Below are 15,471 nucleotides of genomic sequence, written 5' to 3'. Positions count from 1 at the left end.
TTGAGGAAATGTACAGTTTTATTTTTGAAGACACTGCTCTCTATTCTTGGCATTATCTGTGGACACAAGGCACATGTATTGGTCAGCCTTTACCTTTCTACCATATATGCTTCATTGTAGCTCTGACAAGAATATAGCATCCCCCTGCAGAGGCATGCATACATACATTTTTAAAGAAGGTTTCTTTAGGTAGGTTACTGTCAACTTTAAAGAAAATTTATGTAGTTCATAGTAGAAAACTGTACTTAAGACTGGCAGGTATGTAAATTACTTAATCATCTTTTCTGCTTCTCTACAACCCTGGGGGAAATGTTGCCCTTTTATAATTGAATTAAGAGTTTCCTTGAATCCTTTGGCCAAAGAATGGTCAGTGTGTACACCTAGTTAAGGTATAGCATAGACTCTATAAGCATACAGCATCATTTGTCATTTTTAAAAACATCCATATAAAGAAAATTTTCATCATAATGTCTTATAGGTTTTCCTCATAATATATATTCTAATTGTAGTTTCTCCTCCCAATATTCCTCTTTGATTAGATGGTGATAACTTGTCATTTTGAGTGAGTGTTCCATCCCTTGGTTTCCATTTCTCTCTCTGATTCTGAGGAGACTGTGATGGCTATGGGTTGTTTGGTCAGGAAATCTTCTGCCATCCTGCCAGGTAGGGTCTCCTGGGAGGAGTTCCTGTTAGAATGTGTTTCTTGATACTGGAACCTGTTATTTACATATGGAGATGGGCTTGAAGTTGGGTGTTTTGAAATAGTCCCCATGAGAGAGGAAAGCAGGGTGTGCCACCAAGATATGCTTAGTCCCCTGGAAATGGAGGCAGAGAAGGAAGAGAGGCCACAACAGGTAGTGGGCTACAGAAATTTGGATGAGACTAGGGATTGAATTTGGAGGAGAGAAGGGAATACCTGTGGAGTTGGTAGCTGAGAGGAAAGGATGGGCTGAAGAGAAAACTAAAAGGGTAGAGCTGCATGAACTAGTGAAGTTCAGGTTGGGCAGAAGGAAGGGGGAGCCCATAAGAGTCTGGAAGAGAACTAAGGATGAAGACTGGATTTTGATTTTTTTATGAGTAATAAAATGTTAAGCTCTCAAGGAGAGAGCTGTTCTGTCCTACCTGTTCCCTGCCCCAGGATGGGGATGGGGTATACCATATCCCACAGAGGCTATGGGTAGGTACCAGATACCAACTCAGTAATTTTGTAGCATTGTCCCCAAGCTCTGGATTTTTTTTTCTCTCCAGGACCCAAGTTTTAGGCAGTGAGTAATGCTTGTAAGCAAGTTACTGAAGGATTTAAAAATGGACAGCCAATGTGTCCAGCAGCTCTGGCTCACCCCCTGGGGCCTCTAGTGTATTGTATTATATTTCTCTGTGGAAAGTCATGTTTAGTCAAATTGGAGCCCACTCACCTGTTCCCTTTGTTTTCCCTATCCCTTCTCCTGAGCACCCTTTGATTTCTGAGGACAGTACTACCCATTCATCTATTGTAGAGTAACCCTTGTGACTCAATATTACCATAGTGCGATGTTGTTTTGTGCTATTTTGAACAATTAAAAAGACTTTTTTTGAAATAAAAAAAATGTTAAGCTCTATGCCTATCATTGTAAGGAATTTTAAGGACTATTAGGAAATAGAATGCCTGGGCCAGCATTGACTGTGTAATTACATTTACAAGCTCTCTAACAAGGATCTATTTTACCCCATGTGTAAAGCACTAGCCAGTCCATAGGCAATACACAATTTTCTACAACCTCTACAAATACAAAATGTAAGGTGCATTGCCTCTGGACCATCTGGAGCTTGCTAATCTATACATGAGCTACTAGAGCACAAAAGCAGCTACACAGCCCAAGAGACACTGTCATAAATCCATGTGCTCAGGAGGAACAGTCATGTTGGTCATGGTAGATGATTCACCCTGTGGCCACGCAGTGCCCATGAAAACCCTAATTCTCAGAATGTTCTCCTCCAGTTTTCTTCTTTCTCCAACAGCCTCATGTCTTTCTCTACTCTTTCTTTCCTACTTCTCCCTTTGATTGCTCATTCTGGTCTCTTACCCTATACCAGTGCCTAGGCTAGTAACAAAAAGGGTTAGTCTGTCAATCTCACCTCCTCAGATACTTTGATCTGTTATCTGATTCTGAACCATCTTTTAGTTCTGTCTCTTTTTCTTTCTCTCTCTTTCACACACACTCTCTCTCATGTAACATTACAGCATCCTATGGATACTTTGTGCATTCCTCCTTCAATAGTAGGTTTCTAGTCTTTAGCCATGGCTCCAAACTCAAAGACATGTGTATGAGATTTAGTTCATCTCTTGAATATCATTTTTTATGCTTTAGCTTAGTACTCTACACATTGGGAGGTGATAGTTATAGGTACTTCACCGAAGTTGTGGGATTAAGTCATATATATTATAAATTACTACATATAGAGGTTATATTTAGTTTAATAACCAATACTATGAAATGATTGCTTGAGATAACCCATCACAATGCCTTCATAATTATTAAAAATCTAGCTTAGTTCACATAGTCAGGAAGCAGCAGATCTTATACTTGCTCTTTATTTTGAATGGAAGAGGTGGTGAATATTTTTTAACCATGCATACCTCAATTATTAGAGATATTTTTAGTGCAGAGAGACTAAATATAATAAATGTGTCAGTCCTCATGTATCCTGTGTTATGAAGGGTTTTCTTTTTGCTCAGACTCCTAGATGGCTGGATTCAGGTATCTTCTAGACATTGTCCTACTTAGAGCACCTGAGATCTGAGCAGGAGCCTAGAGCTGGACTGAGTTTCTCTAGACCTCTCTTGAAGACTCAGAAGCCTAGATCTCTGAATCTCCAACCTTTCTCATCTTTCTGGATGCTGAGTCATATTGCATCTCAAACAACAAACAGGTCTTGGCTTAAAGCTGCAATTTTCTTAAAGCTGGCCAAATGGAAAGCAGAGCTGACTTTTCTTCTGGACTTGTGAAAATGGAACTGTACCCAAGACTCCCAGAAGCAACATTAGCTGCAGGTACTCCCTAAAGCGATTTTTTGAATCTTTGTTGGCTTAGCTTCTAGTAACTGAGGCAGCATCTGATTCCTGTGGTCTCACCCCCTGCTCCCCATCTCTCTCAGTTCTCTGATTATGTGCATAAAGTGTTTCTCCTGAAGAAGCCTAACAGACCTGCAGTTTATCTTGAGGTAACTTGGCATCTGTATAAATCTGAGAATGACATTTGAGAGTATGTTCACAGGAACTTTTGTCTCAGCCAGACACTTGACTTCAGATTTACAGTAGTTTTTTTTCACAGAAAGGAATGAAACAGAATTCTGTTGCATATCTTCTCAAATAACTTTTATTCCCCTCTCTACCTCCTCTTGTTTTTTAAAAATATCTAATGTCAGAAAGCACATAACTGGAGCTATAAAGCCTAATGTCAAGAAAAGACTTAAATAAACTTAAATGTCCAGGCTGAGTCAACTATTCATATATTCAGGATACATGTTACCATAACTTTGCCCACTTCCTACTTTTGTTTATTGCAAAGATTCTCAACCTGTGCATCACAATCCCTTTAGCAATGTCACTCAATTCTTTCACAGGAGTCTACATATCTGATATTTATATTCATAACAATAGCAAAATTATAGTTACAGCATACAAGAAAATAATTTTATGGTCGAGGGTCATACAACATGAGGACTAAATTAAGTGGTCTCAGCATTAGGAATGTTGAGAAGCACTGGTCTAGTGGAACTTGTTTTCTCCACATTGAATGACTGTGAGAATTCTGGAAAATATTACCAGAAAGAGAAGACATATACTAAGAATTATACAGGAACCATGTGAAGAATTGAGCATTCCTGTGTAACCATAACATTCATATAATCGAATGTTATGGATATGGAACATAAAGCAAGCAGAGCTGTAGGCATCACTGAGTATGGTGATTACAAACATAAATTCGAGCAAGAAATAAAAACCTAAAGATTAATAGCATTTCTCTGAAGGTTAAGAAAATCATGTGAAACACTAATACAGATGTTAAGAATATGTGCTGTCTCATAGAAAACTTGGGGTTTGTATCAGAATGACAAGCAATGATGGGTGCTAGTTATACTCAGTAAAAGAGAAAAAAGGGGATTTCTTGAGACCTTGGGGATTTTAAAGCTATTTTGAAATATTCTGCTTCACAAACTGTATCCTAGATAAATGAACATTTGTTATATTAATATACCCAATTTTTATAACTGTAGACTCTTTTAACAAAAAGGAAATAAAAACTTTCATGTAGGTTACTGACCTACCAGAAGTTAATTCAAGAACTTTATTGGCCTATTGAATATTCTTGCACAGCTACTTAATATGTAAAAATAGTCAGAGAACAGAGTTAAATGAGGCCAAGGGTTGGCTTAATAGAAATGAAGGAATGGAAAAAGAAAGGGTTTACAAGATAATGAAAAACTGATATGCAGAATTTCAGAGTTACAGTATATTCTTTTAATCATGAATCTTAAAGTCCTGGGAATATGGTTTAGCTGTTAAAGTGTTTGCTGTGGAAACATAAAGATCCAGAGATCAGCCCCAAAATTCCATGTAAAAGCATGTTCAATATCACACACTTGTAATCCCAGTACAGAAGACTGAGCAAGGTTGGTCCATGGCGTCACCTAATCCATCTAAGAGAGCACAGGACTAGTGAGAGACACTTTCTCAAAAAAATAAAATGGAATTGACTAAGGAAGACTGACAGTGACCTGTCCTCTCCTACCATCCATCAATCCACACACATGCAATGTACCCACATACACACACATGCAATGTACCCACATACACATGTTCTCAGACAAGCACATATACATGGTCACATGCATACACTTCAAGGTGCTGTAATTTATTTTGAGTTGCTGTAGTAAGATGTTTTTGATACTAAATTGGGAAAAAGTATTTATCTTCCTTTGCATATTAAGAGATTTAACAACATCATAGAGGTTACAGATGCTTCAGTGCTGGGAAAATTCAGGTTTCCCTAGAATATTTTAAGATATTAACTTCATTTAGATGTATTATGTACTTTTTATTTTATTAAGGTGGCTTTCAGCCTTTTCAAGAGTTAAGGCTTTCAGAAACATTCAAAATTCAATGTTAAAATATTTAATAGTAATTGAAAATATCTAGAAATAAAATAGATCAAATTATTGAACTAATATAATTTTATTCACATAAACAAATCTTTCTAGGCTTATACAAACATTACTTATAATAGGTGAGATTGCATTGCTATTGTTATATAATGAATACACTAGGAAAGATACACATACATATTTTTTATAAAGGATATGTAAAGTTTTGTGACAACATTGTTATCTGAGCCACTACATATAACTTTGTTGTTAAGTTTTCTATTTCTCATGTGCATAAATTCAATCACATGTTGGCTATTTGCTGTTTGATATTACTATAATGTACTTATTCTATTGTTGTGTATCTGTCTGGAACAGATTTTCTTATAAAAACTAATGGAAAAGCACAACCTCACAGCGGTGACTCAATTCATCCTAATGGGCATCACTGAACGCCCTGAACTACAGGCCCCATTGTTTGGATTGTTTCTGGTCATCTACATGAGCTCAATGTTTGGCAATTTGGGAATGATCATTCTAACTACAGTGGACTCCAAGCTGCAAACACCCATGTACTTTTTCATTAGACACCTGGCTATCACAGACCTTGGTTATTCTACAGCTGTGGGACCTAAGATGTTGGTAAATTTTGTTGTAGATCTGAACATAATCTCCTATAACCTTTGTGCTACACAGCTAGCTTTTTTTCTTGTGTTTATAATTAGTGAGCTTTTCATTCTGTCTGCAATGTCCTATGACCGCTATGTGGCCATTTGTAAGCCTCTGCTATACACTGTCATCATGTCCCAAAGGGTCTGTCAGGTGCTGGTGGCAATCCCCTACTTGTACTGCACATTTGTTTCTCTTCTAGTCACCGTAAAGATTTTTACATTGTCTTTCTGTGGCTATAATGTCATCAGTCATTTCTACTGTGACAGTCTTCCCTTGTTATCTTTGATCTGTTCAAACACACATGAAATTGAAATGATTATTCTGGTCTTGGCAGCTTTTAACTTGATATCCTCCCTTCTGGTGGTCCTTGTGTCTTACCTTTTCATCGTCATAGCCATTCTTAGAATGAACTCTGCTGAGGGCAGACGCAAGGCTTTTTCCACCTGTGGGTCCCACCTGACAGTGGTCACTGTCTTCTATGGCACTTTAATATTTATGTATGTGCAGCCTCAGTCCAGTCACTCTTTTGACACGGATAAAATGGCTTCCATCTTTTATACCCTGATTATACCCATGTTAAACCCCATGATATACAGTTTGAGGAACAAAGATGTAAAATATGCACTTCAAAGGTCACTGAGAAAGATATACAGCATAGTCTCATAAATATTATATGCAAGAGGATTTCTACTAGCCAGAATTGAATGAATTTTTTATGTCTTTGTCAGAATGTTTGGGAAAAATGAATCCATTTTATGTTTAAAGATTGCCCTGCTTTGTACCAATACATTTAATAATTCTCTGAATACATCACTAAGGAATGCTTTTGTTGTTTTAAAATTTATTTGTATATGCATGTGCATGTCTCAGAATGGATGAAGAGCAGAGTACAACTTGCAAGAGTCATTTCTTTCTACCATGTGGTGGGCCCTGAGGATCGAACTCAACAAAAGGCTTTCAACCTGTTCAGACCATCTCCTTGGCTCCCCTTAATTAGAAGGATGGATTTTGACAAAATATTAAAGCAATTTATCTAGTGTAACAGAGTGTGTTTGTATCTGTACATCATAAGCATGAAGAACAGTATATATACTATTTGCAAGTGAAGAATAACTACATTCATATGAGGAATTTATTTGCTCTTTGTGGCATTCCTCTTGCAAGGTATAATCTAGCATCTATGTACATTTGTTTATATTTATTATTTTCAGTCAGCCTAATAGTTCCATTTATACTTCTTATGTTCTTGTAGATTGTTTTCAAATCATTTGAGTATGCTGTCATCATGTCTAATCATGGTCACACAATGATTAGAAAAACACTAGTATATAAACGTGGACTTCAATATTCTTACGGTATGTAAGGATGTAAAGTTGTTTATTTTGCTTTAATTTTTTCGGCTGTTGTTTATGTTTGCTTGATTTTGTAAGTATATTGCTTTTGTATATAGCTCAAGGGACTTTATCAACATAATACAGCTGGCTTGTGGTAACATGTAGTTTCAGCTTAGAAACTAGTTTTGTCTAATGCAGTGTTCCTGTGCATATTAATAAATACACTCACTGTAAAACACTTTCTAGGTTCTGCCCCAGAATCATCCAGAATTTTACTTTTCCTTACAGACTCATTCTTGTATCTTTAATGCCTATTTTTGTCTACAGAGTGTTCATTGCTTTTACTGTTTAATGTAAAAGAACATTTCATTTTTTATGATGGCCTACATTTTACATCCACTAGCAGAAAATACCTGCTCTGTGTTGAACTGTAGTGAAAGGGCATCTTTGGCTGCTTTCTTCACTTGTTCTCTATGTACAAATGTACAGAGGTGCTTCTCTGTGTATGTCATTCAGTAATATTCATGAGAAAACAAAGAAAATCCTATCAGTTGCTCCATGTTTCTCTTCTAGTGAGCTTGTACTATTATGTACATTGCTGGCCATGTTTGCTATGCCTTTGGAACATTTGATATTCACCATCAAGTCTCTCTTCTGTCTTCCATTGTTTTGTTTTACTTAACATATTGCTATTTAATTTATACTGTAAGAAGAATAGTGTTTTATTATTATTATTATCATTTAACAAAATTATCAGAATAGCATATCAAATACTAATACATATAATTTATTACATTACTAAATGTACATATGTTGTCTTGTGAAAAAATATTACTAAATTATCCTGCAAGAATATTGATTGATGCTGGTTGTAGGTGCCACCATAGAGAGATAATGTGACCAAAATGCTAAGCCTTCATTTTCCAAACGTTTTGGGCTTCTTGGAAAAAAAAATACTGACACTGACTTTCTAATTCCAGTTACTTTTATTTAATCACTACATAAAAGTAATTGGGGCTGGGAAAGGTTCCAACTACCAGAGTTCTTTGCCCTTGCTGCCTGAGAGAGGAAATAACTGACACAGATCTCAATCCCTTTTAGCCATGACTAGTTATAATCAAGAGTAAGAACTTTAAGTTTTCCAGGAGTGTCATAGGACCAAGGTTTGTGCTGCTACAGGCTCTCATGTAGCACCGAGTACATAATTTAAAGGAAGACAGCATTTCTTCAAGATTCAAATAGTCTCATATAATCTCTCATCCTATACTGACTTAGCCAACCACAGCAAAAGCTTTTTACGAAACATTTCACTTAAAGCCAGACACAAAGACTGTACATTTAATTTAAAACCAGACATAAAGGCTTTACTTTACATATCACTATATAGATATTTTATTCTATTCCTATTTAGAATCAATTTTTATTTAGAATTATAGAACATATTTTCATGTAAAAAGAAAATATTTTATTCATAAAGATGTGTGTTTTTTGCATGTGTGAACACATGTGCATTTGTGTGTATGATATATATGTATGGTATAGGCATGTAAGAGTGTGAGCATGACCAAAGACTCACACGCAGAGGCCAGAGGAGAACACCGATGTTATTCTTCTCTCAATTTACACTTACTGCCTTGAGATAGGTCCTCTCAATGAAATAAAATTCTCCAATTCATCTCATTTGATTGGCCCATGTTCTTTTGGGGTCTACTAATCTGCATCTAGCAATTCAGAGATTATGAACATGCTTTACTGTGCCTGGATTTCAATGTGAATCAAGGGCATGTAAAGTATGTTTTCATGCTTATAGGGCATAGAGTACCCACTGAGACATATCCAAAGACCCAAAAGATATATGACTGGCAAATGTAAAAACAATAAACTTTACTCTTAATGGATATAATATATTATTTTTTCTTTCTTCTTTTTAAACTTTCTTTCTCTTTCTCTCTCTTCTTTTCTTTCTAAAGAAGGTAAAATATAACCTTGATTTCTGATCTTCTAGCCTTAATCAATGATAGGAAGCCTCCACACACAGCCTGGAAATGTGTGGATTTCTGATCTTCTAGCCTTAATCAATAATAGGAAGCCTCCACACACAGCCTGGAAATGTTTAAATTAATAGTATTTCCAATGTTTTATGTTTCTATAAATCAACTTTAAAAATAAATTTTATAATTATGGAAACTATTTGAATACCTGTATTCAAAACATACACTGTTAATATGTACACATAAATGTGCAACTTCTAGAATGAATGTTGATTACACTTTTGATGTTTACATGGATGATGACATAACATATACATGAAAAAAAGTCAAGGAGTTTAAATTTAAATAAGATATAAATTTTAGAACTTTCTATGTCACTGTTATATAATTTTAGATTTTTTAGAACATAAAACATAGTGTACAATATAATTTTGCATAATTATACTGTATATCTTATGTAAATATTTTAACATTTACTATAGTGCAAATCTATTGCAAAAACATCTGTCTTGGTGCCTATTAAGCCATTTTTCCCCATTCCTCACACACTTCAACCCTAACACTACATTTCTATCCACATAGTTTCTTATAATACTGGTTCATGTCATTGATTCTCAGTAAAGATGACTTTGGTGTCCTGGATGTATTTAACTTTTTCTGGGTTCAAGACCACAGTGCTCTCACAGCATAGCTTTCTTGGGATAATCATTTGGGTAATTGGCCAACAAAAGAGAATACCCTAACAAAGTGAGTAAAACAGAAAGCTTTTTTGAAACTTCCTAACAAAGAAACCCAACAGAGCAAATGACTTTTTCCCCTTTTTTTCTTTATTGGTTATTTTATTTATTTATCTTTCAAATGTTATTCCATTTCCCTGTTTCCTCTCCACAAACCTCCTATCCCATAGCCCTCTCCCCTGCTTCTGTGAGAGTGTTCCCCCTTCCACCTGCCCACCCCAGCCTCACTACTCTAGCATTCCCTTGTACTGGGGCATCAAGCCTTCACAAGACCAAGGGCCTCCCCTCCCATTGATAAGGCCATCCTCTGCTACATATGCAGTTGGAGCCATGGGTCCCACCATGTGTACTCTTTGGTTGATAGTTTAGTCTCTGGGAGCTCTTTGGGGGTCTGGTTGGTCGATATATGGGACAAAGTGCCAAGCACATGGCTCAGAAATTTCCCCAAGGCACTGTGATAATTTGATTACCTAGTGACACCTGTTTTCCAATGGTCCTTCTTAACAAAACTTCAAGTACTGCTTAACCTCGTTGAAATGATGCTCTCTTCCAATGCCTGCAACCATACAAGACTCATCAGGGAGTCAAGCTGCAGTGTAGTCAATGGATACTTGACTATTACATAATGCCCCATTATTACCATTCCCCTTATGGATGGGTAGGAGTTTTCTGGCTCAACTTTAAAAAGCAGGATGTGAGTAGATATGTTGATCTTGTCCTTAGGTTGCCAGTGTCACTACAGATATAAAGTCCAATTAATGAGATAATAATTCTCTTGTGGTCTAGAGAACAGAATCTAGAGTCTTGATAGAGACTTAATATTACAATTGGTCAGGTCAACTAGATAAGGAACCAAGCCTAGGAAGTTGAGTTCATCTTTAGCTAGGGTAATCAGATGAAATGAATAAATGTATCTTTAATAAGATTCAAATTTTTGCTCCTAATTTTTGTTGCTAGAAAAGACCAGGAGGCTAAATCAGGTCCCTGTAACTATTAGTTTTTTATTAAATTATTTTATCTACATTCCAAATGTTTCCCCCATTCCTGGTCCCAGATCTTCTATGCCTACTCATCTACTCCAGTTAAATCTGTAATATCGGGGGTAAAAGCCTGATTAAGGATGAAAGGTGTTATGGCCCCAAAGGGGAGCTTGTACCTCCTGGGTATTTAGTCAGTCGTGGCATCCCCTAACTCAGAGGTAGCCCAGATATGTCCTTGTGAACTTGCATGCTAGGTGCCCACCAAGATGTGATTTACTAATAGCTAGACAAAATTGGACATTGCTCTCTGACCTTTACCAATGTTCCAACATCTTAGCCAAACCCTGGCTTGGAATTTCGTAAAGAATGTTACCCATCCAGACTAATTGCCTTCAGCATTGTGGGTAGGGCATTGAAGCTTAGGGAATGGAAGACTTATCCCAGGGAAAGTTCATGTAGAATCCTCATTCTCAGTAACTTACTGCAGCTGAACCACTCCTACAAATTAGCAAGAAAAAGACAAGTCTCTACTTGCCCAGAAGATTAGCATAGTGGGCATTTTACCTAGGATAGGCGGGACCTTGAGCTGAGTGTGTGTGAGACAGTGTACAGCAGTCAGCATTCAGCATTTGCACTTGGGGACTCGTGCTGGCACTCACACTCTGACTAGAACAAGAACTTAGATGGATTAGGACTTAGATTCATGAAGTCTGTAGTCCCTCGGGGCCAAAGTGCTTGGGCCCTGGGGGCTGGGGGGTTGCGGCACCAGTCTAGAGAAGATAGCTGCTGCTTTAGACCCAGTGTGTTTCAGGTGGCCTCAGATGTACCTTAACTCCTAAGCTGATAGATTTATCATTTCTCTTTTGCAATGACTGTAAAAGTCTGATGCCATTTTTAAGAAATACATTCAGATCCTGTACTTCCATGTGTCATCTCTGCCATCATTTCTTCACCTATGCCTCATCGACCTGACTAGGACTCCCATTTCTCCTGCGGGTTGAGGGAGGCCCAGATGGGCCAGCCTGCAGCACAGATCCAGGAGTTCTTCACCCCATTCCCTTTCCCTTTGCCTCTGAGAAGGTGTTTCCCACCCAACCACCATCTCATCACCCAACCACAAACTCCAACCTCACTTCTTAGCATCCCTTTTCCCTGGGGGCATCAAGACTCTACAGAATTAAATGTATCGACTCCCACTGAGGCCAGACAAGGTTGTCCTCTGCTACACATGTGCCTAGGACCATGGACCAGCCCATGAATTCTCTTTGGTGGTGACTTAGGCATTGGGAGCTCTGAGAGGTCCTAGTGATTTGATACTGTTGTTTTTTCTATGGAGTTGCCATCCCCTTCAGTTCCTTCAATCCTTCCTCCAACTCTTCAATAGGGGTCCTTGACTTTAGTCCAATACCATTGGACAGAATGTATATCCACCATATTACAAGAACATGAGCTCCACTATGTGCATAATAGTCTTATTCTTAATAACCAGAAGCTGGAAAAAACTCAGATGTCCTCCACTGAAGAACTGATGCAGAAAATGGGTTCATTTGCACAATGGAATACTATTTAGGTCTTAAAAATGAGGACATCATGAATTTTACAGACAAGTGGATGGAACTAGCAAATATCATCCTGAGTGAGGTAATCCAGACCAAAAGAATATTCATGGTATGTACTCACTGATAAGTGGGTATTAGCCAAAAAGTACAGAACACCCATGACACAACTCACAGACTTTATGAAATTCAACAAGGAAGAAGGCCCAAGTGAGGGAGCTTCCATCTTAGGAAGCAGAAGGAAGAAGGAATTATTCTCTTTTTAATTTTTCTTTTCTATCATTTTCTTTTTAGATGCTGTCCAAAAAGAAAATATGTTTGTCTTTCCTTTTTATAAATGGTGCATTGGATTTTCTTACTCAGTCTCTAAAGAACCCCTCCCCTCCATGATGCTCTCTGTCTACTATAAAGTTTACCTCCATGTTGTCTTAGCTTGGACAGCATGGCTTTCTCACTTCTTCATCTTTCTTGATGATACCTGTTGGCAGGTATCAAGATCCTCAGCTTACCTTCCTTGAGGTTTTTATTTTAATTTTATTAAATCTCAATTATTTTGAGTTTGTTTGTAACTTATTTTATTGGTGACACTAAGAACCCTAAGAAAACCCTTCTCTTGTATTGTCAGCCTTCCCTCCAGAAACAGGTGACCTCTGAAAGTAATGGCAACTCATCCTGTTTGCAGTTTGCCTGGGAGAGGCTTACATCATCTGGACATTTCAATCTAGGCCCTCTTACACTGATAATAGCAAATAAGTGAAAAGTTTCTTTTCAGAGACATGGCAATAGATACTGATGCCCATTTTTGACATCAAATAGGACTCCACTTATATTTTTTCTTATTTTATTGTGCTAAACATCAAATTGATACTTTTAATATTTCAAATACACAATGCAGTACTGTGGGTAATTTATTTTTATCAGATTGTTACAATATAGTTTTATGTATAACTGAGATTCCAAGTGTATGTAGAAATGAATCTTCAATTCTCATACTCCCCTCCTTGAACCCAAATTCTAATATTTAAATCTTTAAGAATATATTACTCTAGATTCTACATGTAGGTGGCAGCCAGCAGTATCTGTCCTATACCTGATATACTTCAGTACCCTATCCATAATATATTTTTGTTATAAGACATAGCATGTTACTTCAAGCTGATTAGTATATTTTAAACTGCAAATTATTTTTTGGATTAAATTGAAAAGCAGGTTTTATGAGAGACAGGGAAAGAAACAATTATTGGATCATATCAAATACTCTAGGGCAATTGCTGAATTACTGAACCAGTCCTTAGGGAAATTCTCAGAGTTAATATGTATATATACATACGTATATATATATATATATATACGTATGTATATATACATTTTAAAAAATTCCAAGTTAAGGAATACAGTAAAGAATTGGGAGAAAATTCTGATATTCTAGGTTGCAAAGATTCTAAAGGTTCTGTGTGTTGACTGTTTCAGTGGTAAAAGCCATATGTTGCTGTGGCCTACCGTGGACAGTGTTAAGTTCCCATTTTTGACTCAGTCTATAATTCCTTCTTTTCCATGATATGGACCAGCAGCCAGATGAGTTTACTCTTTTCTTCATCTTTACTTTTGTATCTTTTATTAAGGTAACTGAGGAAATGCTCACACATATTGTGGGGAAATGACACTTATTACGTCAGTTTCATCATGATCTCTCCACAGCTGTATTTGTCTCCACTAAGCTCTCACAAGACTGAACATATCAACAAGTCATGGATGATAAGTGGCATCAAGTGGCTGAACTATTGATTAGTGTTAGATTCTAGGAAGTGTAGAATCATCAGATTCTAGGTAAGGAGAAGTCATTTTCTTTAGACATGTATCCAAGGCTGAGATCACCAAGTACAATAGAAAATGAGCTCTGGATAAAATAGTTTGTCAAAAAAATAAAAGAAATACAGGGACAGAGAAATAGGACATAGGGAGAGAAGTAGAGTTTTATAGCATTAGGAGAAAGATAAAAACCAGGTGAGATGTTTCAGTACTAAGAATGTACTATATGTTTATATATTTTCAAAGAAATTATTTAATTTAAAAGGGAGAAAATATATTCAACTGTGTTAATAAAACTTAAAAGCATTATTTTAATTTTAGTTTTGAGATGATATTATAATTACTTTTTTTATAAATTCCTACTCCCAAACCCTCCCAGATAATCACATGCTCCCTTTAAAAAGGTATGAATATTTTTCTGGTTAACTATTATTCCATGAATATATATATTGCTCATATATATATATTTGAATAATATATACTATAAGGCAATATACAATATATACTGTAAGACTCTGGTGAGTCTTAGCTTACAGGGAACAACTCGGAGTCAGGAATTGATGCAAAAAGCAAGAAAGATTTTTTGTTCCAACATGTTGGGGTTGTCCTATACCGAAGGTGAAATGAGGAACACATGCAGCTTGTTCACTTTTTATACAGTTTTCAGGGCAACAGCCATTAGGCACAATGTGATTGGCCGAACAATGTGACTTTTTAAAGTGATTTAGTCTTTAGGGAATGAGGTGGCAAGGACTTCACTTGTCTGAAGGTGGCTAATGGTCTGTCCTGCAGAATGTGTTCCCTCCTCACACACACCCATCTGTGGTCTGAGGGATGTTGATTAGCCACGCAATTCTGGAGTGACAAGTGTTCCATGACATTCCCAAAGTTCCTGAGCTGACCTCTTCAATACCTGCTCAGTCTGAGTAATGTAACTTTTCTATATGTTTTTTTTTTTTGATTGATTATTTGGTATTGAAAAAAACAATTGCTGTGCTCCTTCCTGGAAGAATACTTCTTCTACTCTCAATACTCCTTATTTTCCTAAAGTTTTTCTGGGTCTGGGTTGCCAAAGTCTATATATATGTCTATATAGACTTTATATATATATATATATATATATATATATATATATATATATACATACATTATATATATACATTATATATATATGTATATATATAATGATATATATATCATTGTCATCCATTTATCTGCAAATTCCATTTTTTTAACATCTGAGTAGTATTCCATCATATATATATATA

General features: G+C 36.5%; 1 protein-coding gene across 1 annotated transcript; it reads left to right on the top strand.

The window, feature by feature from the left end:
* The first annotated feature begins 5,520 nt into the window (after nucleotides 1-5,520).
* On the top strand, nucleotides 5,521-6,462 carry LOC116092099 (olfactory receptor 8K3-like). Its single transcript, XM_031373456.1, has one exon. It carries the CDS (start codon nucleotides 5,521-5,523, stop codon nucleotides 6,460-6,462), a length of 942 nt encoding a protein of 313 aa, XP_031229316.1.
* Nucleotides 6,463-15,471: the final 9,009 nt, after the last annotated feature.

Source organism: Mastomys coucha, unplaced genomic scaffold (assembly GCF_008632895.1).
Source record: "Mastomys coucha isolate ucsf_1 unplaced genomic scaffold, UCSF_Mcou_1 pScaffold15, whole genome shotgun sequence".
Taxonomy (NCBI): domain Eukaryota; kingdom Metazoa; phylum Chordata; class Mammalia; order Rodentia; family Muridae; genus Mastomys; species Mastomys coucha.
Note: the sequence above shows the minus strand (reverse complement) of the source record. Positions and strands in the feature narration are given on the sequence as shown.